The sequence below is a fragment of the Drosophila rhopaloa genome, unplaced genomic scaffold (assembly GCF_018152115.1).
Source record: "Drosophila rhopaloa isolate 14029-0021.01 unplaced genomic scaffold, ASM1815211v1 contig_2, whole genome shotgun sequence".
Classification (NCBI taxonomy): domain Eukaryota; kingdom Metazoa; phylum Arthropoda; class Insecta; order Diptera; family Drosophilidae; genus Drosophila; species Drosophila rhopaloa.
In genome coordinates, this window is record NW_025335083.1 from 13,374,908 (window position 1) to 13,397,931 (window position 23,024).

The following is a 23,024-nucleotide window of genomic DNA, read 5'->3' on the forward strand; positions in this document are numbered from 1 at the left end:
AGCTCTTGGTAATTTTTGTATTGACGTAGGCTTTGTCTGGTATGGTCTCTGGAGTCTCCCGACTAAGGGATACCGCCTGGCAGTTTGGCTATACAAAATTTATTTCAACCGATGATTGGATTCTATGTAAGCAAGCTAATTTGTAGGTATTTTAAAAAATATAAATTTTATGTCTGCTGAATAAACAATTAATTCCCAGAATAATATAATTTCGTTATATTTTCTTAGCTAGCTTTTAAATTGGTACAAGAAATATTATTATATATTGATTATTTGATCATTTAAGACTTTTTACTATTTTTCGTTTTTATTTACCTCAAAGTTACAATTTCATACTCACGCTATCAACGACACAATTTGTATATCAATTTAAGCTACATTGATCAATTAAAACACAATTCGCTTGATTGATAAGATCTTTAAAAATCAATTCTCTTTGCTTGATTTACAAGTTTACGCTAACGAAAAAAATCAACGAAAAATGTTATACATTATTTTAAGCTAAACCTTTTTTTCAGATATGGAATAGATACTGTAGAGCCTGATGAATATTTGGCAGGAAACTCTTTTATTTTTGATTATTGGGTTGAATGATTTGTATGAAAACGTGCATGCCTTTTACTTCTACCCACTTCACATTCAAATATAGACTTACCGGATGTGCATTTAAAATTTTAATATGAAAGTTGCTTAACCCTGACTGCTTAGATTAAACCCAATTTGTTTAAGATTTATCACTAAAGTTCAATTTTTATAACAGGACTTAATAAGGTTATTAAATTGGCAGTTTGAGCACATTTAATATGTTTATGCTATATTTGATCAATAATATACAAGTTAAATACTAAGTAACTAATATTAGGTAATTCCTATTTGAATGACGCTTGAAGTTTCTAAAATTATTTAAGTGCTAGACAAACAAACATTAAAAAGTCAAACAAAATAAACCCTTGGAAACATTTGTGCGCGGGGAGGTATACATAATTAATTAAACTAATATTCGCATTGGAGTGCACTAAATTCTACGAATCCTAGCCTAAAATCACAATCTTTTCCAGTGGAAAGCGTTATGGTGGTGACTTGGAAATATAGAGAGAGCGAGATTTACAATCAGCCGAACTCAAAACCTAGAACCTCATCCAATGCATAGTCGAAGAGACGGAAGTCCTCCTCATAGATTTCGTACAACTGGCGTATGGCACCGATGGGTAGGGGATCAAAATAGTTGCGCAGATTGGCCCGCGTGCTCGATGGTTTATGGCCAGTGGGGAATGTTAGATTGTTGGCTCCAGCCAAGTACAAAGCCAATGCGGAATCGTCCAGCAGAGTGTCATATTTGCCTGGAGAAAAAACAACATGTTAATCATTGGTTTCTTAGTTGGCCGACATTTAAACTCACCCACTACGTTGTATTTCATCACACAGGGATTGCATAGCGTGGCTATAACCTCCCAGTGCTCGTTGTAATCCGTCTGATTGGCTCGACTTAGCTCGGGAGTTACCAGATATTGGATAAATTCTTTAAAGGTAACATCGTCACCGTGCTCCAGTGAAGCGTTACTGGCTCCCGGTCGCAGTTCTTTCACAATCTGCCGACCCACTCGCGACTGGAAGTACCGGGCACTGGGGGAATCCCCCTCCAACTTATTTCTATAAGCGGAGAGAAGCCGTTCAAGGGGATGTCGCACCAAGATAAACCGCGTATACTCCTCACTGAGAACCTCTTGCTGCTCGGCTTCAGTTAGATCGTACAGCTTGGTGAACATCCCCACCGAGTGAGCCAAAGATCCCGGGATCTGCAGAGGATCGGTACCGTTGTGCCACTTGTCCGTGAGCATCATCAGCACCCGTTTCCAGTTCGTGCAGGCAACCTGGAAATCCAAGGAAAAAAAATTAGATTGTTTGCTGCCAATTAAACCAAATAAACAAGAAAAATAGTTTCGTTTTGTTTAAATTATCAAATATTTTATTTACAAGCTCTGGTTTTCTCAAAGAAATGTAATGATTTAGGGGCTGTTGAGTGAATCACCTATTTTCGTGCATACATACATATCAGGAGTAAACATTATTATAGGGAACCACCGATAGGTAGGAATACATCAACCTTTTTCCATAGAGCTGAACATGAGTGGTTCGAAAAGATAACGAATTGATAAATCTATGTGCAGGTGTCATTCTGTACACTCATTTCAAAACTATTAACCACTTATTAATAGTCATTAGAACTGTTAATGAAGAGTTAATAATTTGCATTGCTAATTTATTTTAAAGGGCAATAAAAATATTTTATCTTTTTAAGCATGCAAATTAAATGTGAGCCTACTCTGACTATTCAAGTAATAATTTAATAATAATTTAAGGTAAGATACAAATTAAACTTTGAACAAAGACAATTCTTAAATCCAATAAAATCAATTGAAAGAAGAGAAAGCCAAGCTATTTTAGACGATATACGATATAAAAAAAAAGAAAGCTATGTAACAAGATATCTTGTTTAAGTAAGAAGAGACAAGTGTCCGCGAAATAAAAATCTCATTTTTATTGTATTAAATGCAACTGGCGAAGGTTACTCGTTAAATGAAATCTCCTCAAAAACCTCGCTGCTTTTTTGATGAGCTGAATTACTTTTTTTTAATTGCCAAGTGCAATAAATTATAATTTTCGCCAAGAGAGATGGCCGGATGGGTTTCCATACTCAGGAGCATTGGGCAATAAGTCAAGTTGTTGAAGTCAACTAACAGAAACTAGACACAACGAAAACTACAGGGGAAAACTATGCACATAAATACGTGGCCGAGTATATATAAACATTTCGTTGGGCGGGCAATGTCGAGCCCAATTAAACACCGCAAAAACATTTCACATTACAAAAACAAACAATTCCATATACAGTGAATCTACGTTTAGGAGTGGATGAGGTTAAAATGTGAGGCAATGAACAGAAATACACCTAAAAATCAGCGGCAAGGTTAAGATATGTCAAACTGTCGGTCTAAAGTGAAATGAATAAAATGTTTATAAAACAAATAATGGACAATGTCTATCAGTTAAATCAAACATTCCTTGTCACTTAATTTTTCTTTTGTAACAAACTTTCTTAATTTTCCACATCCCTGGCTATTTGGGATTATTTTTTTTAATACTTAACTTCACAGTTCCTTTCCATTTCTTACTCGTTTTTAAACAAGACAGCGCTGAGAGTGACTGTCTACTCTTGAATGTTTAAACAACTTTCAATACTTGAGGATCTGTCAATATGCCAACTAAAGTAAAATGTTTGTTTTAATGTCAGTCTTAGTTTGTTGTTTTTTTGTTACAGATCAGCTCGATCTTTTTTTCAAAGGAAGTTAAAGCCATTTGTTTAAGGCTTCTGACATGAATTGGTATCATAAACAAGATGTTTTAAAATGACTTTTGGCCATATATTAAATAGGTTATGCTTCTTCAAAAATTATTATCATTCATTAATGTTTTAAATATTTAGTTATATTTTCTCATATAGATTACATGTTTCAAAGGTCAGCATAATGTTGGACAACCTCTGGATATGTAAGCAGCGATAAACGCAGCAAGTTTAACCTAACGCAATATCTTTATGGCCATTAAAGCAACACGCGATGCTCGCATAAAATGTTCAACCATTGTGGCGAGCCCCCTCTTTAGGCGGTGAAGGGGAGGAACTGGTTGAAGGGGGACTATTGGCCAAGGGTAAACATAAACAATTTACGACTTCATAGAAGAACGAGCTGGGAACATGTAAAGCTACCCACTCGGCTAGTGGCGAATGGGAATGCGAAATGGGGAATTGAAATTTTGAAACGCTTAACTGACCCCTGCTGTATGGTTAAACCGAAACCAGTCGCGCTTCTGTCCGATGATAGTCATTGAAGAAATGCCAAGATAACATTCAGGTGGCATGTTCCACAGACACGCCCCCTGGCAAGTGAATTACCTGAATTGTGTGCCTAACAATATCGGAAAGTGGGTTCTCCGAGATGAAATAGTAACGCTCAGTCTCATGAATAATGTGATCATATCAACAGTATATGTTGCATTTAATTCTTGACATATGTAATTAGAAATGTATTTTTTAAATAGATAAATAATAAACTGAACTGGATTTCCTTGAGATATGAAAAATCAATCATTCAAAATTTGCTGAAGCAAAGGTTCAAAGGGCAAGGCCAACATGAAACACAAAGTTATTTTGGCCCACACTTGTCACACTTCAAACACCAAAAAAGCCGGCACATGGCAATCTAATCTTGTAGTTCGGGTTTGATGCTTTCCAATTGGTTGATAACAGAAAACTGTAAAGCTCATTTCCTATAACAACATTTCCCAAAACTTAATTTCCTAATCCAATTAATCAAATCAATAAGAGGCTCCAGTGAAGAACCACTTTTTAATTTGTAAAATAGATTATCTCTAACTTTTATTATGTGCGTCACAGTAAAATAAAAATATATTTAAATTACGCTTATCAACTGAAGTCAACTAAACCAAGAGCATAATCTTTGAACTATGAAATGAAAAGATTTGCGACTTAATATTGCTGACAAATGCCAATTAATGAACAACAAATTATAAAATGACTACCCTATAATTGCCGCCCATTTGGAAGAGGTCGTTATTACTACTCGAGGTGGAATTCTCTCCACTGTAATTGATCGTTAAATCGCGTGAAATCAGCACAATATTGCATACACATATAAAAAGCTGACACGAGAATTGACTCCCCTTATGATAAGCCAGAAGTGGCACGAGCTTAGCAATCAAATGCACTCGTAATAAAACCTCCATAAATTTATTCAAGTCAGTCGCACTATAAAGATTTTGCGGCATGAAATCTGATTATTTGGAGAACCGTCTGCATTGGGATTTCTAAAATTTGGAGTAAAAATGTATGGCAAAAGATATGGCATACCACAAGCCGCAAGAACGTCAGAAGCTCAGCATGTGCTTCATGAGAATGAGAAAAAGTGAGCCGAAAGAAAAACATGTTTCTATAAACAAAGCTGATGGCGATCCAAATCTAAGGCACAGATGCCGAATTTTGTGTTATGTACGTTGAAGTTTGTTGCTTGGACTTCACATGGCAACCGCAAAAAAAAAATAGCAGCAAAGAATTATTTTGTAGTGATTACTGATGTTAGATTTCCGATTGATATGGGTGTTTTTAAGAAAAATAAAAATAAAATGGTGGCGGAAAGTGACATCAGAACAATTCGAACAGCTTGTTAGTTAAAGCAAAACCTTTTATAAAAATCACTGCAAACAAAATCCGCAAACAACTTTAGTGCTGAAAGGCCGATTTATAAGAAAAAAAAAAAACTATATTCCTGTCTCGGTTTTTAATTTTCCGGTTCAGCATTTTAAATATTGCCCTGCCTCTTAGATTCACCCGTACCTTGGGCACGTAGCAGTAGAGCAGTTTGTGCTCCCTGTCCACGATCATGTGGTCCATCTGCAGCTCGCTGAGATCCGCCAGCGTTTGGGTGTTCTCCCCCAGAAGCTCGCATTGCCGCTGCATGTACTCCTGCCGCTGAATGTTGATGGTTTGTGTCAGCTCCAAGCTGCGGCGGGTGATCTTGACGTTGTTATTGTTGCCATCCTCGAACGGTAGGCCAGCGGTGAAATTGGCCAGGAGCAAAAATCCAAGTGAAATGCAAAACGAAAGCCAAACCAGTTGATCCATATTGACCGCGATTCACTGCCCGACTTTCGAATCGGATGTTTGACGATCGTTGGGGACACTGTCATTGAGTTTAAATGACTTTAACTCTGTCGCTGGCGCCCGAAATACTTGACGCGGTGGACGAACTTAAGGGTGGTGGCGTTCTCAATGCCAAGCTCTTTCAAGGTGGCCCTGCCGCCGGAGCGTCGGTCGTCGATCGGCTGATTGGTGTCCACGTTTAACAGTCCAAAACAGCGCCATAGAAATCGCCACGAGACGAACGCGCGATGATCATGCCCGTTGCGCTGAGCGGAGTGAACTAACTCGCCTGTGGAGCTGGCCACCACAACTGGTTGTCGATCGTCGGAGTCGTCGGCGATTCCCCGACGCCGAAGACGCTCCTCGTACCGCTCACGTTGCTTGCGCTTGTGTTGTGCGCGAGAGATCAAAGAAATGGCACTCTTTAGCTGCGCGATCGTAGGCTCGCGCTGATGGAGCTACAAGAAAGCGAACGAAATTCAGTTAGTCTGAGAATAAAAATGTGTTAAGAGATATAGGCGAGCATCAAAAAGAGTGAACTCGCTAAAGAGAGGCTTAAGTTTATGTTTTTACTTAGAAGATTGAGTCACAAGGATCTTTATACCAGTTTTTCATACATAAAGTGTTTGACTTAAAATAAATCATCGTATTTTTATTTAGAAAATAAGAACTAAAACAAAAAAATAAATAGAAAAGGGTTTATTAATAAGCGGATACTTCCATAATAACAGATAAACTATTATAAATTAAATTTATTCGCTAATTGTCTCTTAAGAAGTCTTGGGCACAATACTCTTTTTTATTGAAGTGTTGATGTGTTTTAGAATAACTAATAAATTAGCTTTTGGCTATGTAGAAAAACTAACAAAGATTTAAAGACGGTTTGCTGACCCACTTTCCGTGCCTATTTATTGGATTACTTTCGGTCAGAAGCCAACCTTGTGAGAGGCTGATTGATGAGTCCACTGAAAGTGAGTGCAAGCAGCTGCGATTTTAATCAGTTCAATGAAATATACCTACCACCACGTTGAGGGTGCTGAGTCCATCCCGCAGCACATGGATCGTTGTGGCCTGACCCTCGGCGATGGCTATCTGGAATTGTAAAATATATAGTACAGTACAGCCAGTATGCAATTAAGACGCGTAACGGGAGTTCTTTATAATAGATGTCCATCAATTAGCACTTTGAGTGTTCGGCAGTAGGTCAGTGGGCAATGGCCAATATCGGTGACGAAAGCATTGCAAGAACGAACAGCTCAATGTGCTAATTGCAACCGGTACTAGCGGGTTGGAGGAGTAAGTGGTTTTGTGGAGCGATCTAGTTTTGTCAATCAGCATTAGCACTTCAATCTTTGAGAACCTATCAACGTAATACAATTTTGCAGTCGGGCTTTTATTATGCAGATTAATGTGTATTGAGCGTGGTATAGCGGAAAATTTTGTTTAAATTATTGTGACGCCAAATTGAAAGCTATCTAAATGGATGTGTGTAAGTAAATCCATTACAAACATGTTTTATTTGTTCTAAAAACATGAAGTTTTAATAGGTACATATATTAAATAAATTATTTAGCCTCAAAATTAGAAAACCTTTTAGAATATGGAAAACTATCAATCATTAAATTGTCTTTTAAATGTTAGATTAACAATATTTTAATATGGCGAATCAAGGCAAATTATTAAAAATGGTTAATATTCTTTAAAAATAATTTTTGTGCGCTTTTTTTATTTATTTATTATTTTGCTTTAAACGTTTAAATATAATATATATTATATTTCACCAATTACATTATAATTACTTTATATTTAAAGCCTGCCCTAACTAAAAATATTAATCTCAGTTCACCCGGGCCTGTCTTTCACCTTAAAATTTGTTTTTTTTTTGTTAAACTGGTTATTCAAAATTTTTTTCTAAAAGAATGTCTAAGGGGACGGGACCTTTGTCGAAGTTGTACAATGCCACCATTAGTGCAGTTGATAAGATTGTCCCAAGTGCAATGCAGCCACTTTGGCAGTCGCCAGTAGGTGAGTTCTTATTTCCCATTACTTTAAGTAAATACAGTATCTTTTTTGTTTAGGACCCCGTACTGTTTTTTTTTGGGCTCCAATGTTTAAATGGGTAAGCTAAAAATCTATGTTAACTGATTCTCTGTTTAAAAATTCAATCTGAATATTAAATTCTGTAAGTAATTTCCTTTGTTCTTTCTTTTTAAACATAGTGTTAAAAGTAATTAAAAAGCTTCCGCTTTAATTGCCAGCAATCAAATCGGTTTAACTTTTTTGTTTCGGTTGCAGATTTTTTCTAAATAAATTCTTCTTATTTTCAGAGCCTGGTATTGGCTGGTCTGAGCGATACGATTAATCGTCCACCTTCGACAATCTCGCTTAACCAGTGCGCCTCTTTGGCAACTACGTGTTTGATTTGGTCCCGGTATTCAATGGTTATAACACCCAAGAACTACAGTCTTCTGTCCGTCAATATAGCCATCTTCCTGATCCAAGGCTATCTTGTTATCGAGCACCTGAGATGGCGCAATCAAAATGCACGGGATACGGTGTATAATCATAATCGCTATCCGATTTACTCTGAGGATGATTGATAACAAGAGAATGCATTTAATGGATTTGCATTCTTCGGACAATTTTAGCGCAATTCTTTGGTATTCATTTTGAGTTCCCCAGTACAGGTAATAAATAAATTTGGAATGATGAATAAATTGAAATTGTACGATTAGTCTTGAGGCAAAAACTAACTAAAGAGTGAAAAATATTTTTAGCTAATCATCGGAATGTTTACTGGTGAAATTATGCAAAACCTAGAATAAATCAAGACAAGTTGCAAATAATAAGTCCTTAAAAAATCTGAAGTAAACATATCTTGCATTAACCAAGTTTTAAAATGGTTGGTGAAGGGGAGATATAGTTTTGCTTGGTGATTTCTAAAACGCTTATTTAAAACGCTTAATTATCTCAATGATTATTATTATAGACTAAATTTATGAGAAATTGTTATAAAACATTTAAAGGAAATGCCAAATATCTACTTATTTAAATGCAGTTTGAAAACTTAATATAAGAGAATCTTATAACTTGAATTTCTTGAGCAGAAAGGAACTTTTAAAGATTGTCGGGTTTCTATCAACACTTGGTCCAAGGGATTTCCACAAGGATCATCTTACCTCCCCACGAAGCTCCGTGGGTGTTATATCATGGGGGATGTCCGAAAGAGTCTCAAAATCCTGCAGGATTCGTCGCAACTCCTGCGAAGTGCTGGCCAGCATCGCATTGTGTTCGGATCGATCAAAGTCGTTGCGCAGACGACGTGCAGTGGGAACATCCGGAGGATTCCTTTTCCGCTCCTTACGCTTTCCCTGGATTTTCTCATTCCGATTCCGGGCTTCTCGTACCGCCTTTTTGCGCAGATTTAGCGGCATTTTCTGAAGTTTCTTGTACGTGAGGACATGGCTCCTTTCTCTTCTTTTTTCCCTGTATGGTGAGCGTTCCTTTCTTCTTTCTCTATGCGGTGAGCGTTCCCTTCTCCTTTCCCTGTATGGTGAACGTTCTCTTTTGTAACGATCCATTATAATTGCTTTATTATTCGTCAAAGCTACTTTGTTGTTAAATTTGTATTTATGCCGAAAACAGCTGTTTCAATGTTATAAGGTGACCATATATAATGAAAGATTTTATTGCTGTTATCGCTGTTATCGATATATCACTGGCCTGATGCCTGGCGCGCAGATTTAAATTGTTTTCATATAGTTTTTATACGTTTGTGCGCCTATTCTATTTTTTAAATATTTATCCAAGTTCACCCAGACATTTATTTCACCTAAAAATGTGATATATTTAAAAATTTATTATTTTTAATTTTTCGTATTCAAAATTTCAAAATATTTTCTACAAAAATGCCTAAAGGGATAGGGCCTCTTTCGAAGTTGTATAATGCCACCATTAGTGCAATAGATAAGATCGTCCCAAATGCTATGCAGCCAATATGGCAGTCTCCAGTAGGTGAGTTGTTTTTCATTTCTTTGAATAAATGCAACGTATTTTTTGTTTAGGTCCCCGCACGGTTTTTTTTTGGGCACCGATGTTTAAATGGGTAAGAGATGGTTGAGCTCCTTAGATTTCCATGTTAAAGAATATCCTATGATTGGTTCGCTGGCTGTAAACTCAATCTAAACATTTAACTCTGCAGTGACTTTTGTTTCTTTTATCTTTCTTTTAAAGTAGAATGTTAAAGAAAAAACAAAAACGGCCAATCAAATCGGTTTAAAAATTATTTGGTTGAAAATTGGTCTTATCATATTTTTCTTTATTACTCCTTATTTTTGCAGACTCTAGCAGTGGCAGGTCTGAGCGATACGGTGAATCGTCCTGCTTCGGCCATCTCTCTTAACCAGAGCGCCTCCTTGGCAATTACATGCTTAATTTGGACCCGCTACGCAGTGGTTATAATACCCAAGAACTACAATTATATGGGCGCCAATATAGCCATCTTCCTAGTCCAAAGTTATCTAATTATCAAGCATCTGAGGTGGCGCCAAGAGAATGCCCGGAATGCGGTGTACAATCATACTCACTTTTCGATCCCAGCGGAGGATGATTGATAGAAAGCGGAGTCCTTTAATGGATACTGTATTCATGGGTTCACGTAATCGAAAAGATTAATTTTTGTAAGATTTAACTAACCAGTATAGGCACTAAGAAATCTATTTAAAATTACAAATAATATTGAAACTATGATTTATCTTATGAGCGTGAACGTAAAATTGGTAGAACTTATCAAGTTCTGGAAGTGGTTTCTTATTGTAAGGACTTAAGGATTTTAGATTGACAATTTTTATACTACACCATTTAAAAACTATGCCATCAATTCGATAGTTTCTTTGGCATATTTTCTAAATAAAAAAACAGTGACAATAAAAGTTTTGAATAATATTTCGTTAAGTCATCCAAAAAATAGTTTAAAGCAATCTGTAAATGGAAAGAAAATTAAAACCACCAATGCTTTTGTTGTGCCGCTCTGAAGCTTTACAGTTTTTATTCCTTTTTCTCTTATGCATTCTTGAAATCATCTTCGTATAGCTTCTGCTTGAAACTAAGAACTCTATCGATATACTATTGTGACACGCCCCCGTTCGGGTGTTGTTCCGGGGGCGTTGGCTTGGGCATGTGACTTATGACTAGAGAACTAAAATATAGGAGACTGGTGGCATAATGTCTAAGAGTGGCAATCGGCCCGGGGGTCTCCGGCTGAGGTCCTGGTTGCCGTGCCTTTGGTCCTTCGTACGGCCGGGATAGTGCGCACAAGCTCCGACGTGATTGGTGATTGGTCGTCCTGTCGCCGGTCGTCCTGCAGCCAATGCGCTGCTTGCAAAGGACTCGTCGTTGGCCTCCTGGCTGGGAGGAGGGTGGTGTCCTCTGGTCGGGGGTTGAAGTTGGTGGCAGCCCAGCAATGCAGTTGGCAGCACTCTGTTTGCCCACTCACAAACACGCACACACACACTGTGAACTGTTTGCCCGGCCAACAGGCGTATACTTGATATATTACTTATACCACTCGATGCGCATGTGAGCGGGGCAGAGAGTCCTTGCGTATTGTATGTGTGTGTGTGTGTGTGTGAGAGGCCGCTTGATACGTTGCCAAAGAAATGCATTGCAGGGCGGCTAGTTTTCCCCCCATTTCCCGGGAACTCCCCCTTTTGGCCGGGCTTCGTCGCCGCCGTGCGTTGCCATTGGTTGGTCAGACCTTCGGCGGTTGCAGCGGAAAATCGGCTCGACTTTCTGGGTCTCTCCTCCTCAATTGGCCAACGAGGCTTCCTTTGGGCCTTCAGCTGCTGGAAAGAGAGTGGTAGAAGGTGTGCACATTAGTTTTGGCTGCCAAAAGACGGCTACGTAATAATTTTTAGGATGGAAAGGGATTTAGATTTAATCTAGAAACATTTTTGGGAATTTACCAAAGAGTTAGATAAGTCGCAAAGTTGTTATTAAAGTTCTTTGTTTTATAAGTTCATTAACATAATGTGGTTTAGTAACGAAAGTTTTCCAGTTCTTTAAATATTATGTATCTATTTGATACATTTTTATATATTTAATAAAATAATTCTCTGTTCACCTTTACTGATATAAAACTACATTTTTATTCTCATTTATTTTCCTTAAACTAAATTTTATTTTTCTTTATTATGTAAAAGCGGTTTAATAAAGTAATGGTTAAATAAGTCTTTAGTTAGGATTTTCTCAAAAACTAGCTCAACTTTGAATTAAAACTTAACTTTGTAAAATTTGTGAAATAATCCTGATCTTATAACTTGTCTTAATTTTAATATTAATTTTTTAAGTTAACTTGCTATTTAGGTACCAATTTTTTTTGACTACGGTTAAGTCAAAAGAACTTCCACAATCCTCAGTTGATTTTATCCTAAAACCCATATTAGAATTTTTAAAGATATTTTATGGCAACTCATTACGAGGCCGGCTTCCCCAAACTTTAGTCATCTATTCTTATCTCGAATTTTTATGGACCTGGGCCACTGTGCCAGCGTGGTGGTGTGTTGACGGTGGTGTTCAGTGGTGGAATGGGTAATGGGCCTCTGCCAAGATGGTAGCTTGCCAAAATCTTGCCTAGAATTTTTCTCACGCTCGCTTCCAAAAAAAAAAAAAAAATGGTGGGAAAAATGATGGGGAAGAAAGAAAGCATCTGAAAGACGGGCGGGATGGCAATGAACTTTATTGCGTAATGCAGAATCTTGGCAAGCTGCTCGATGAGATTCTGCGGGGGAATCCCCCATGCCGATGCTGTCATGTAATTAAAGCGCCACCTGCCGGCCGATGCGTAAACAAATGAAGCCGACATAATTTATGATCATGGAGTTTTGCCAATAAGTTTCCAAGACGCGCGGCAGACACGCCGTCTGCTCCGATCGTTTGCCGGAATGAGTGTCTATCTCGGCACCCTCATTATTTGTATCCCGGCTGAATGACTTCGGGAGAGTTTTCCCATTGACTCAGGTCAGGAACTGTGTTATTGAACAGCTGCCAATTGCGGCGAGCCCCAAATAAAATTCATTCCAGTCTTTTGCCCCTAATTTCACACGCACTTGTTAAATTTACGTGAATTATGGCCAATAGAAGTGGTCCAGAAATATCCAGAAAAGAGAATCCAAAGGATGTAGACGACAACACCAGCTTTTAATTGCCTGCGACACAGCTGCCTGGGTAATTTATGAACTTAGTCTCGACAATCATTGGCAAATTATGATAAATAACTTGTGGTTATTTCGTATGCATTCCCCATCCATTATTCATTCTTGAACATAGGCGGAAGTTCTGAAAGTGTCAAATGAGTGATGGCTTTGATGAGGTCTTATGTAACCATAGACAAACGTGGAATTTTGAAAAGAAAACAATGGTATATAAGACATGTTTACATGTTTATTTCCGAGATCAGGGAAATCTAATAATGGAAGGCTGTTATAACTTAAATATTCAAAATAATATATTTTTGTGTAATAGGGACTTAAATTCGAATCAACATAGAAAACATTCTGCAGATTTGTAAATTACCGTTTAATGATCTCATCGCGTTTGATATAATATAGTCTGTTCAGTCCTAAAACGCATTTAAATCTTTAAGATAAAGTTTATTATTTTAATTTGTATTTTAAAATCGCCCAAAGGTCTGACTAGAAGAATGACTATAAATTCTGGGAAATCTACAAAAATAATATATATTTTCTTAATGATAAATACCTAGCCTCTTGACGAAAATCTTTATACGGAAAGCAGGCGAAACGAATTAATAAAGAAAATTTATATGTGAATTATGGGACTATACATCCATATCCTATAGATGGAAAAAAGTGCAAAACGTCTTTGACGTTTTAAGCAAATTTTCTTGTCTTATATTTTTCTTATTTCTGGGGGTTCTTGTTGTTTCGGAAATATATATACTCTTGCTGTTTTTCAATGATTTTCAGAGGGAGAAAATCGCTTTTATTTATTTTTTCTAGAAACCAAAAATTCGAAATTCAGCATTTTGGTTGCTTAAACGTTGATTCTTAATTTTTTTTTTGCTTGAATTTTCATTTGTTTCGTGGCTGATTTTGCCTCGTTTTGCCGTGTTGTATTTTTCATTTACCTTGCTATTTTCGGACATACTTGACGGGCGGGCCGCCGAAGATCGAAGCCGAAGGCGAAAGGCGCAGAAAAGCGATAAAAACGTCAAGACCGAAAGAGAAAAGCCCAAGAAAATTGCGCAGAACTGTCGCCTGCCCTTATGTACCTCCCAAAAAGAAATAAATAAATGGGCCGGAGGAAGGGGGTCCAACGACTGTGTTATATACCACATATAAATAGTATTCAGACTGGCTCTCTATGTGTTCTTGGATCTTTGAGTTGCGATGACGCGCAATTGACGCGGGCAAAGACGCGTTGAAAGCGTCGCCGCTGTTTCTATTTTCGTGGACAAAACTAATACATTTGTGCTGCCAGAGATACAGCCTCAGATTCGGCCACGGATACAAATGCATCTGGTTGTATATTTCGTTTTTATCTATTTCAGTTGCTTCATCGAAAACGTATTTTATGTGTGGTACGTTTTCCTTTTTTTTTTTTTGGGTTCCATCTGTCTGTGTTTTTGCCTCTGTCTATAGGGCGACGGCACAAATTGTAATTAGTGTTAGTTTTTCTTAGCTTTAATTAGAATTTTCTTAATTTGCACGTCGGCGTGTGTGTTTTATGGTAAACAAATGAACCTTGAGATGCAGTTAGCCTGCAGTGTATTTGTCGAACGGCAAGTTTTTAATTGGGTTAATTTGGGTGTAAGGAAGAAAGGCTGTTGTGCAATCATCTTAACTTTTTTTATCAGTCTCCCTTAAATATTACATCATAATAAATTATTTTGAGGTTTCGATTCCTTAGATTTTTACTTTCCTTTTCAATAAAATATCAAATATAAAATACATTTTTTTGAATACCAAACAAAAATGATGGGTTTTTAAATTTGTGTATAATTCTATTTCTTATCTATCTGTCGCTTTTAAGCTCATTTCCTATTATAATTTTCATAGTCAACTAATAATATTTTGAACACTGCTTTGTATATAAAAACTAGTCTTGTTTTTCAAAAAAATCATTTTCTACGTCGAAAATTATCAAACAGAAGATCGCAAAATTGTTATGCATTTTTTTGTTTATTATGAAAGTACACGAACAACATTTAACTCTGTTTATATGAATACAAAAAAAGCTTCACATGTTTTGTTTATTTATTTTTATTAACTGCAGTGGAAATCTGTAAATAAAAAAGTAGGGAACAGCGTCTACTTTTAAAGGAGGCGTTGTCAACGCTCTGAAATCTGATGAAAACTGAAAGTCAATCAAAACAGCGGCGAAAATAAGAACCAAACACTCGAAAATGAGAAAAGATAAATAGAAAATCGTAATCGAGAAATTGGCAGGCTGCAAATATTAACTGGCTGCCAAAAACCAAAAAAGCAATGAACTTAAAAAAAAATTGCTTGAATATTGGCCAATAAATTTTACAAGACGTTGACATTTGGCCAACGACAAACAGCCTTGCACAAGGCCAATCAAACGTCATTATTTCGTTTTATTCGAGTGTGTGTGTCGGTGGGTGATAAACACAATCATATTGATAATTGGACACCTGTTGGCAACTGCTGGCTGGTATCTGGCCAAGAATTCTTTGGCCAATTCAACAACAATCGGTGACGTAGCGACGAACTGGGCAACTCGTCAAAAATGTGCGTCAGCAATTAAAATCATAATGAGAGTGCCAAGTTAGAGGCGCCACCCCGCCGAAGGAAAGGCGTTTGCCAACACCCCAATCCACGCGCCAGACACGCGATTCGAATTCCACAGGATGCGTTGCCAACGATGATGCCAAAAATCTTGGCAGCACCCGGCCAAGAAGCCGTCGACTGCTGGCTGCGTTTGTTTATGTTTATGTCCGGGGCGTTTGGGTTCCAGGGAATATGGGATAGGGAAAAGGCCCACAGGAAAAGGGTGGAAGCGGAAAAAGAAAACAATAAGAAAAGAGTTGGAAAACCATCATAGGGAAGTTGGAATACTCTTACAATCATGGGATATTTCCCATACGGATACAAATTTAAATTAATAACTCAAAAAGTCAATCAATGAACATCACCTAAATAATAAAAACATTAAATGAATTAATATACAAATTAATACTATTAAATGGAGTGATAGTACTATGAATTTGATCTAACAATGTAATATCTTAAAACAAGAATTAACCATATTCGATTAAAGGAAAGAGCAATAGCATATTTGTATATGTTTCCTGTAACTTTTTCCAAAATTTATATAAATTATTTTATTTAATACCTATTAAATTATGATTAATCTTTATCTTAACTGTTTGCCTTTAAATCATTTTTAGAATGATCATTATTAAAATAAAGTTTTTTTTTGTATTAATTTTTGTAAATACCTAATAAGTGACTAGCATTCTGAAAAAGCCAATAAAAACTCTTTTTTAAATCCTTATAAGATGGAAAATTTGTTAAGTGTTGGATACTGCAGCATCAGAAGAATCACCACCGCAGACTTGTAGGCGCTGGCAATTGCAGACTGCGACAATGCGGCGTATACGTAATGAAGAAGGAGTCGCCACCCCGACCCTCACACATAACGTATACGCAGTGCAGGACAAAGTTGCGGGCCAAATGCATAACAAATAAATAACAAAGCTCTGACCATCATTATAAAAAAAGGCAAAGGAAAGCCCAAGTTGCAAAAAATAGAAGCGGACATTTCAAAGGCTGGCGGGCCGCACTAATAAGTTTTAAGAAAAATGAAAATGAAAAATCGTTTGTGCATTTTTATAAGTGCAAAAATATGCAAATAGAGTAAATCATTACAGGACTGGACCAAAGGCAGACAAAGTTATTCTTCGGGGATTTTTTTGTTATTCCACTGCTGATGACTGCAGAAGGAGAAGAAGGAAACGCTAGCCAAAATCATAATTTGGCGATTTATTTGTTTGTTTGTTTTATTTGCCCCGTCTAGGCCATTGAGAATTATGGTTTGTCTGAAGCCGACACACAAAGCAGCGGGGGGAGGGACAACTGTCCAACTTAAATCGCCGTCAATATGCATTTAAAGTCGCTTTGACAATTTCTCACTGGCAATTCAATTAGTTTTAATTGCTCGACTTGGCGGACGTTTAAAAATGTTGCCTTCGGCCCTCGGCCATCAATAAAATCAATGCAGGACATAAATCTTCAAGCCTTTCGCTGCACAGAATCGGAATTTGAATTCCGAATCGAATATCTGGCGGAAACAAAGATAAAGCGCAGTAACCAGCGGCGGAAGAGAGGTCCTTTTGTTGGACATATGCAGCCAGTCAAGAGGAAAGGACACAATGCCTTGGACTTGGCTTGGCGTAGTTGCCAATTTCCTGGCGAGAAAAAAGAGAATTATTTGCCAGGATGTCCGAAACATTGTTGGTGTCAACAAATTCCTTTTCAACGGCTGCAAAAAAATGTTCGACCATTGCCAGCAAAAAAACTAAGCGAAGACAAAATTAATGTGGAGACATTAAGGAATTCGCTCCCCGAATGTCCTGCTCTAAGTCCTTGGCAATTAAATTTCGTGTTAATTTTTGGCCCTCCTGCTGCTCTTGTCTTTCTGGCCAATTAACTACTCGCAGAGCAATGGGTAGATTTTTAATTGTTTTAATGGATCGTAAATCTCTAAGTACAACTTTTTGATTGCTGCAGCTTGTTGTCGTTCTTCTTCAGTGCAGACGCTCATAAATTTGGGCATTTAAAATTTTGAAAATCCAACATAAAACTACGCAATTGTATGGCTCCAATCGAGAACTACAAAAGCCGAGGGCATATTAATACTTATTTGCCCAAAATTTAATTGTCTAAAGTACAATGTACTCTGGCATGTTTTTTTCCCAATGCGTATGTGAGTTCAGTCATAAAAGAATAAATCTGTCTTTGAGATTAATTTCTGATATATGAATTTCGTTTCATCTTGCGGGTTTTTGGAATGGGCATGGATGGGTTTTTGGTCTGGCTAAAAGTCTGGGTGCGAATCCCTTTCTAGCACAGACAACTCATCCTTGCTGGCTGTTCATTGAACCATAAGCAGTCAGCATCAGAATTTGGAGTATGAGAATCTCTGGTTGTGGGTGAGCTCTTTAACATTTTTGGCCAGGCCTATAAATTCGTTTGGGACCCCGACTAGATGTTGGATGTTGTCCTTCACCGGGCACGCCCTCCTGCGGCGCATTTAGCATTCCCGTTGTCATTTCTGTGTTGCATTTGGGTTTATTTATGTGGCGCCAGGCTGTTTCCAGGCTGTTTCCAGTGCGTTCTTCTGCTGCGGGTTTACTGTATTAGGGTTTAGGGGGGTTTCACTCCTTTGGCGGGCGATTATCGCCATGTGGCAAAGGGTCTTGAGGTATTGACTAGAGGTTATTTAACTTTTGGAGGCTGTTATTTGGTTAATAATTATGAGGTGTGTTTATAGAGCAAATCATGATTGGCCTATTATTTGAAAAGGGTTTTATTAAGACATATCACTTTTTGTAAACGATTTAGAAGCAAAATAATTAAAAAACAAAAACTAAGATTGGAGTTGTTTTTTAATGCATATTTAAATGAAAATTAAACTTCACACCTCTACTCACCATTTTCAGCACTTTTCCGCGCTCAGATGTTTTCCACTCCTTTCTCTTCATTCGCTATTAATCTATCCTCTCTTTTTTGCTGTGATTTACATCTTATGCTTTTACCATGCCGAAGACTTCCCGCGCTGATTTAAATTTTATATAATTGTTTGAAAGTGCTTATTATAAAATAATATCGTTGCGTTATAAAACTTTTGACGTTGGATTATAGACGTATTGTATTGCACTATTTTTAATCCATTTGACTATTGCATTATTATTTTTATATGTTGGTATGTCTATATAACATCATATTTTTGGGGGTTATATAATATTTGCTCATTTTAGGTTTGGTAAGTTATAGTTTTTGTATGCGATTATGATTCATATGGGGATTAAGCACTAATTTAACTATTTGAAAAATAGTTATAGTTTGGGTATTTATTTTTTTTTTGTTTTTTCTATATTTTAACTTTTATTAAGAGTCAAAGGTTTGTTTACTTTTATTTTAAATTTTTATGTCATTTTAGGTTTCAGTTTTATTATGCTTTCTTAAAGGATGTTGAACAATCCTTTGAAATGTAGTTATTTTATGTTTAAATATTTTGTTGTTTTCTTTGTTGAGCTAATGGTAAGGCTCCTGCTTGGGATCTTAGTCCTTTGAGTAACGTTTAGTTTAGTTTATTTTACATGGTTGAATATTTTAGAATCAACATTTTTTGTGGTGCATCCTCCGGTGGAGATTCCGTTGTTGTGGCGATGCTTATCCTTTGGGGCTCCGCTGGTGTTTGCCCGACTGCGTTTGACATGCGGCTGTGGCCAGGACGAGTCCTTTCATTAAGCCTGGCCAGATGAAACAATCAGCTCCTGCCAAATCGCAGTTGTTCTTGTTGCTTGGGTCCGAGCCAGAGTTCCCACCTCCTCCCTTCACTTTTGGCACGTTGGTCAGTTCACAAGGCACACACTGTTACACACTCGCTTCTGCACCGCAGAGCAACTGGTTGTTGTCGCTGTTGTTGGCAGTTGCGGAGCAAATACTCCATATTTTTAATTGTTTATTTACGTTTTCTTATTTGCTGTATAATCGAGACGGACGTGAGTATCCGGGCGGGCAGCGTCAGGTGTTGCGTACTGCCCAGGCTCCACTGTGGCCCATCCGTGACCGTAAAACACTGTGTGTGCTGCGACTGTGCCAAATGGAGAGAGAGCTGTCAATTGCCCTGATCTTGGCCCTGATGTTTGAGTTGGCTAATCAAACGCGGACCGTGGCCAAAAAAGTGCGCTGCGTTTCCTCCTCCTCCTCCTCTTGGCCATCCTCCTCCTTTGGCCGTTTGGCCACATCCTGCGTCACCTGTTTTTGTTGTTGGCCGGCCACTCTTCTTGGCTGGCTACGCGTCAAATTGAGACCCAAACTCCGCTCAATTGGCAGCCGTGCAGCCCGTAGATGCGGATCCAGCCCGGACAACCCGGACCCGGATTCCGATTTGGATTCGGGCCGGGTCCGGTGTTGGCCGCCCTGCCAGCCTTTTGTTGGCTCGCCACACCAGACGCTACCAGTTTGTTGGCCAACTGACTGACGACTGGCCGTGCGGCCTGCCAAAAAGCGAGCCAGAGGCCCTCGAACGATTGCAACGTTCATGTTCACGTTCACGTTCCGTTCCGGCGTTCTCTTTGTCGCAGTCGTCTCTGCTTTTTGTGTCGTCATCGTCATCGTCGTCGGGGTCTCCTCCTTGCATTGTCTCTCTCTCTCCCCCCTTATGCACTCACAGAAAATTCTCAGTTCTGCCTTGAGTTGAGAAATAATAAAGTTTATCTAACGATTCGGCACCCTTCATTGCTTGAGAAAGTTCTCGGTTAAAAATAGGAAAATTTAAAATCCTTATAATTCCGATTTCCCAGCCAACAATTTTCAAATAGTATGCATCCACATTTTTATTTTGTAGGCAATTGTTACCCCCTTTTATGTAATATTCTCCCTTAAAAACTAAATTTTATTTTTTTTGTTTAATTAAATTTACTGCATTCCAAAAAATTAGTTTTTTTAAAATTAGCTACTATTTGGTAAAATATTTTTATAAACAATAGCAAACATTTCTTTATGCTAGTACTATTTTCCTGACTTCCGATTGTGAAAAATATTTCTCTAAGTGTCCAAAGGCTACGCCTCTTCCCGCATTGGCACAGGCAACACTGCCGCTGCTCCAACGCCCCCTGACCCCCGACCCCCCGCCCAACTGGCGGAGCTCCAAGCGAGCGATCCCCCACCCCCTTCGGGCCATAATCGTGCCACTTCGTGAGCTCCTCGGCGAGTGTTCGTCGCGGCGGCAGAGCTCGTTTGCCTCTGCCGCTGCGGACTCTCTGCTCTGACCGCTCTTATTCAAAGTTTTTGAGTAATTTTGAATGTTTTCGAGTTTTAAATATTCTAGAATTCCCCCATCCTACGTTCCGGTATTGGGCGCGAAAAACAACACAACTATATTATTTATTACTGCCACGTGGTTTCACGTGGGGCATGTGAAAGATATATATGGAAATGGGCTTAATGAAATTAACTATAATATTTAAAATTTAAAAAGCAGGAAAACACATGGCTTTTTTTGAAACAAATTTTAAAAGATTCTTTACTTTTAGGAATGCTTATACATAAGGAATTGTTTAAAATGGTTAAAATTTATGTGAAATAATTGACAGGGAACTCATGTTGTACATTTTTATAAATATTAATAAGAATTTAAGTCCTTAAATTTATTTATTTTCCTAAATATAATTAAGATTTAATCTTAGTAAACATCGTAAAAATACAATGAGGTTATTTCCATAAACTATCCAATACACCATTTATTGGCTCCATAATCTTGAATCTTTAATCAATTTCTTCTCATGACTAATCAAGCTGTTATTTCAGCCAATTGTTTTTGTGAAAGAAACCAAAATAAGCAAGGTAATCTGCAGGACAACAATCAATTTTTCCACCCTAATTATGAATGCATTTGCAATTCGTAGCGGAACCAGAAGATCTGGCAGAGATATATAAATACATGACTGCTTTTCGACAGAAGCATAAACGCTGCCATAAAATTATAATTTAAATAAGGCACTAAAAAGTGCAAAAAAAAATACAAAGGAAGAAAGGATAACTTGACGACTGAAGGGCCAAAGGGAAGGCCCTTGGAAAACTCCTTGAGCTTAATGAATGCAAATGGTCAACAGGTTTTAGCACATGCAAGGACACATCTTCACAGGACATCGATGCCAATCAGAATAAGTGGACTTAGGAGCTTCTCCAGTCCACAGGATCGCTATACCAGCCATACGCTCTCATCCTGAGTGGATACTTTGTCTGAGTTATGAAACGAGTGGCGCCAGTGTAAAAATTTTATGCAAGTGAAAAGCAAAAATCTCGATGTAAAATTGTAAGTAGTGCTAATAAATTTCTAATAAATGCATGTTAAATAAAGGCCACAATGTTGTAGCAGCACTGACAAAAATTTAAGCATTTTTATACATTAATATTTATAGGCAATCTACCTAAAACTAAATGTAGAAATAAGAAAAAAATCAAAATTGAATGTAATAAAATAAAGGTATTCTAAAACCATAAGCTATACACAAAAAAAAATTAGAAAGGAATAAATTGATCGGATTTTTTAATTACATGAATATTTATCAACTCTATACTAAAATAAATTTCTTAAAAGTAAGAAAAAAGAATTGATAATTTGATGAAGTACATTTAATAATTACATTTGATTCATATTCTGGATATATTACGAAGTGGTCATTTAAAATTAAAATTTGAAAAACAAAACAAAATTCTTTGAGTGTATTTCTAGGGGGCTGACACCCGTGTGTGTTAATTGAGCACCGATTACGCGGCCATTAATGGGCTCCACCCAACAAAGAGCGAAGGTCGAAGAGAAGGGAAGTCAGTTAACCACCGGCAGCAAAAAGTGTGACAACAATGCGAGCCACACGTTGACCGCAGCAGCACGTGCTGCCAGAGGCCAAAACAAGTATTCTCCTCCGGATTCCGGAGCCAATCCTGCCCTCCATCTGGCCATCTAATGCCATTCCATCCCGGCCACACCCCCGAATCGGGGGAACTGCTGTTGCTGTCGCCCTGTTTCCGCTACCAACTAAACGTTTATTTATTGCCCAAATAGCGCCAAAGGACAACAACGCCAGCCTCGATCCCCAAACCACTTTCCCTGCAAATTCCTGCATCACTTCAGCGAGACAAAGGCCAGGCCAAAGATAAACATACGAGTTCACGGTAGGGTGGATCTCAGATTTATTTTCTTTAAAATAGTAAATTTTTTATTGTAAATCAGGCAGTTGATAAAACATCTATTTATTGACAAGAGTTATTACAAGAGTTATTTTGAAAGGAATTAATTGTTTTAAAAATGATGGTTTGAAATACATGTCGTATGAGCAATATTTATTTTTCATATTTTATGTTTCATGTTTTCGGTTATTATAATAATGGTATAATGTTCATAAATTAAACAAAATTGATACATAAAGTTATTTGATTAAGAAATTAGCCAAATATGTTTTTAACAACTAAACAATTAAAACTTTTTTTATAATATTAAATATATATAAATTTAATCAGGACAATAAACCCAC

At 37.5% G+C, this 23,024-nt stretch overlaps 4 protein-coding genes, 1 long non-coding RNA gene and 1 pseudogene across 7 annotated transcripts; 2 read left to right on the top strand and 4 right to left on the bottom strand.

Annotated features, from left to right (window-relative positions):
- Positions 1-793: 793 nt before the first annotated feature.
- Positions 794-5,811, bottom strand: LOC108051731 (carbohydrate sulfotransferase 11). The gene is made up of 3 exons (XM_017133943.2): positions 5,411-5,811; positions 1,400-1,871; positions 794-1,340 (listed from the first exon to the last, which is right to left on the bottom strand). Exons 1-3 carry the CDS (start codon positions 5,696-5,698, stop codon positions 1,111-1,113), a joined length of 990 nt encoding a protein of 329 aa, XP_016989432.2. The 5' UTR covers positions 5,699-5,811; the 3' UTR covers positions 794-1,110.
- Positions 5,779-9,355, bottom strand: LOC108051732. The gene is made up of 3 exons (XM_017133944.2): positions 8,896-9,355; positions 6,737-6,808; positions 5,779-6,174 (listed from the first exon to the last, which is right to left on the bottom strand). Exons 1-3 carry the CDS (start codon positions 9,295-9,297, stop codon positions 5,779-5,781), a joined length of 870 nt encoding a protein of 289 aa, XP_016989433.2. The 5' UTR covers positions 9,298-9,355.
- LOC108051733 (mitochondrial pyruvate carrier 3) lies at positions 7,580-8,427 on the top strand. Of its 2 annotated transcripts, none has more exons than XM_017133945.2 (3): positions 7,580-7,741; positions 7,795-7,835; positions 8,044-8,427. In XM_017133945.2, exons 1-3 carry the CDS (start codon positions 7,636-7,638, stop codon positions 8,314-8,316), a joined length of 420 nt encoding a protein of 139 aa, XP_016989434.1. In that variant the 5' UTR covers positions 7,580-7,635; the 3' UTR covers positions 8,317-8,427. The 2 variants fall into 2 exon arrangements, with proteins under 2 accessions (XP_016989434.1, XP_016989435.1); XM_017133946.1 differs by having other exon boundaries at positions 7,623-7,737.
- Positions 9,356-9,549: 194 nt separating the features above from the next.
- LOC108051711 (mitochondrial pyruvate carrier 2-like) lies at positions 9,550-10,474 on the top strand. Of its 2 annotated transcripts, none has more exons than XM_044460178.1 (3): positions 9,550-9,730; positions 9,781-9,821; positions 10,057-10,474. In XM_044460178.1, the coding sequence occupies exons 1-3, from the start codon at positions 9,625-9,627 to the stop codon at positions 10,327-10,329; spliced, it is 420 nt and encodes a 139-aa protein (XP_044316113.1). In that variant the 5' UTR covers positions 9,550-9,624; the 3' UTR covers positions 10,330-10,474. The 2 variants fall into 2 exon arrangements, with proteins under 2 accessions (XP_044316113.1, XP_044316114.1); XM_044460179.1 differs by having other exon boundaries at positions 9,610-9,726.
- Positions 10,475-10,730: 256 nt separating this feature from the next.
- Positions 10,731-11,206, bottom strand: LOC108051697 (annotated as a pseudogene).
- Positions 11,207-11,325: 119 nt separating this feature from the next.
- LOC108051730 lies at positions 11,326-20,053 on the bottom strand. Its single transcript, XR_001769632.2, has 2 exons — positions 18,404-20,053; positions 11,326-11,559 (listed from the first exon to the last, which is right to left on the bottom strand). It is a non-coding gene; the product is annotated as an uncharacterized LOC108051730 (long non-coding RNA).
- Between the last annotated feature and the right edge of the window lie 2,971 nt (positions 20,054-23,024).

Coding starts and splice junctions, on each gene's coding strand:
- LOC108051732 (XM_017133944.2), bottom strand. CDS start 9,297: ATGGATCGTTACAAAAGAGAACGTTCACCATACAGGGAAAGGAGAAGG. Junction 6,809..8,895: donor CCACGGAGCTTCGTGGGGAG/GTAAGATGATCC, acceptor TTACAATTCCAG/ATAGCCATCGCCGAGGGTCA. Junction 6,175..6,736: donor TCAGCACCCTCAACGTGGTG/GTAGGTATATTT, acceptor GCTTTCTTGTAG/CTCCATCAGCGCGAGCCTAC.
- LOC108051711 (XM_044460178.1), top strand. CDS start 9,625: ATGCCTAAAGGGATAGGGCCTCTTTCGAAGTTGTATAATGCCACCATT. Junction 9,731..9,780: donor AATATGGCAGTCTCCAGTAG/GTGAGTTGTTTT, acceptor TTTTTTGTTTAG/GTCCCCGCACGGTTTTTTTT. Junction 9,822..10,056: donor GGGCACCGATGTTTAAATGG/GTAAGAGATGGT, acceptor TTATTTTTGCAG/ACTCTAGCAGTGGCAGGTCT.
- LOC108051731 (XM_017133943.2), bottom strand. CDS start 5,698: ATGGATCAACTGGTTTGGCTTTCGTTTTGCATTTCACTTGGATTTTTG. Junction 1,872..5,410: donor TCTACTGCTACGTGCCCAAG/GTACGGGTGAAT, acceptor TTGGATTTCCAG/GTTGCCTGCACGAACTGGAA. Junction 1,341..1,399: donor GATGAAATACAACGTAGTGG/GTGAGTTTAAAT, acceptor TTTTTTCTCCAG/GCAAATATGACACTCTGCTG.
- LOC108051733 (XM_017133945.2), top strand. CDS start 7,636: ATGTCTAAGGGGACGGGACCTTTGTCGAAGTTGTACAATGCCACCATT. Junction 7,742..7,794: donor ACTTTGGCAGTCGCCAGTAG/GTGAGTTCTTAT, acceptor TTTTTTGTTTAG/GACCCCGTACTGTTTTTTTT. Junction 7,836..8,043: donor GGGCTCCAATGTTTAAATGG/GTAAGCTAAAAA, acceptor TCTTATTTTCAG/AGCCTGGTATTGGCTGGTCT.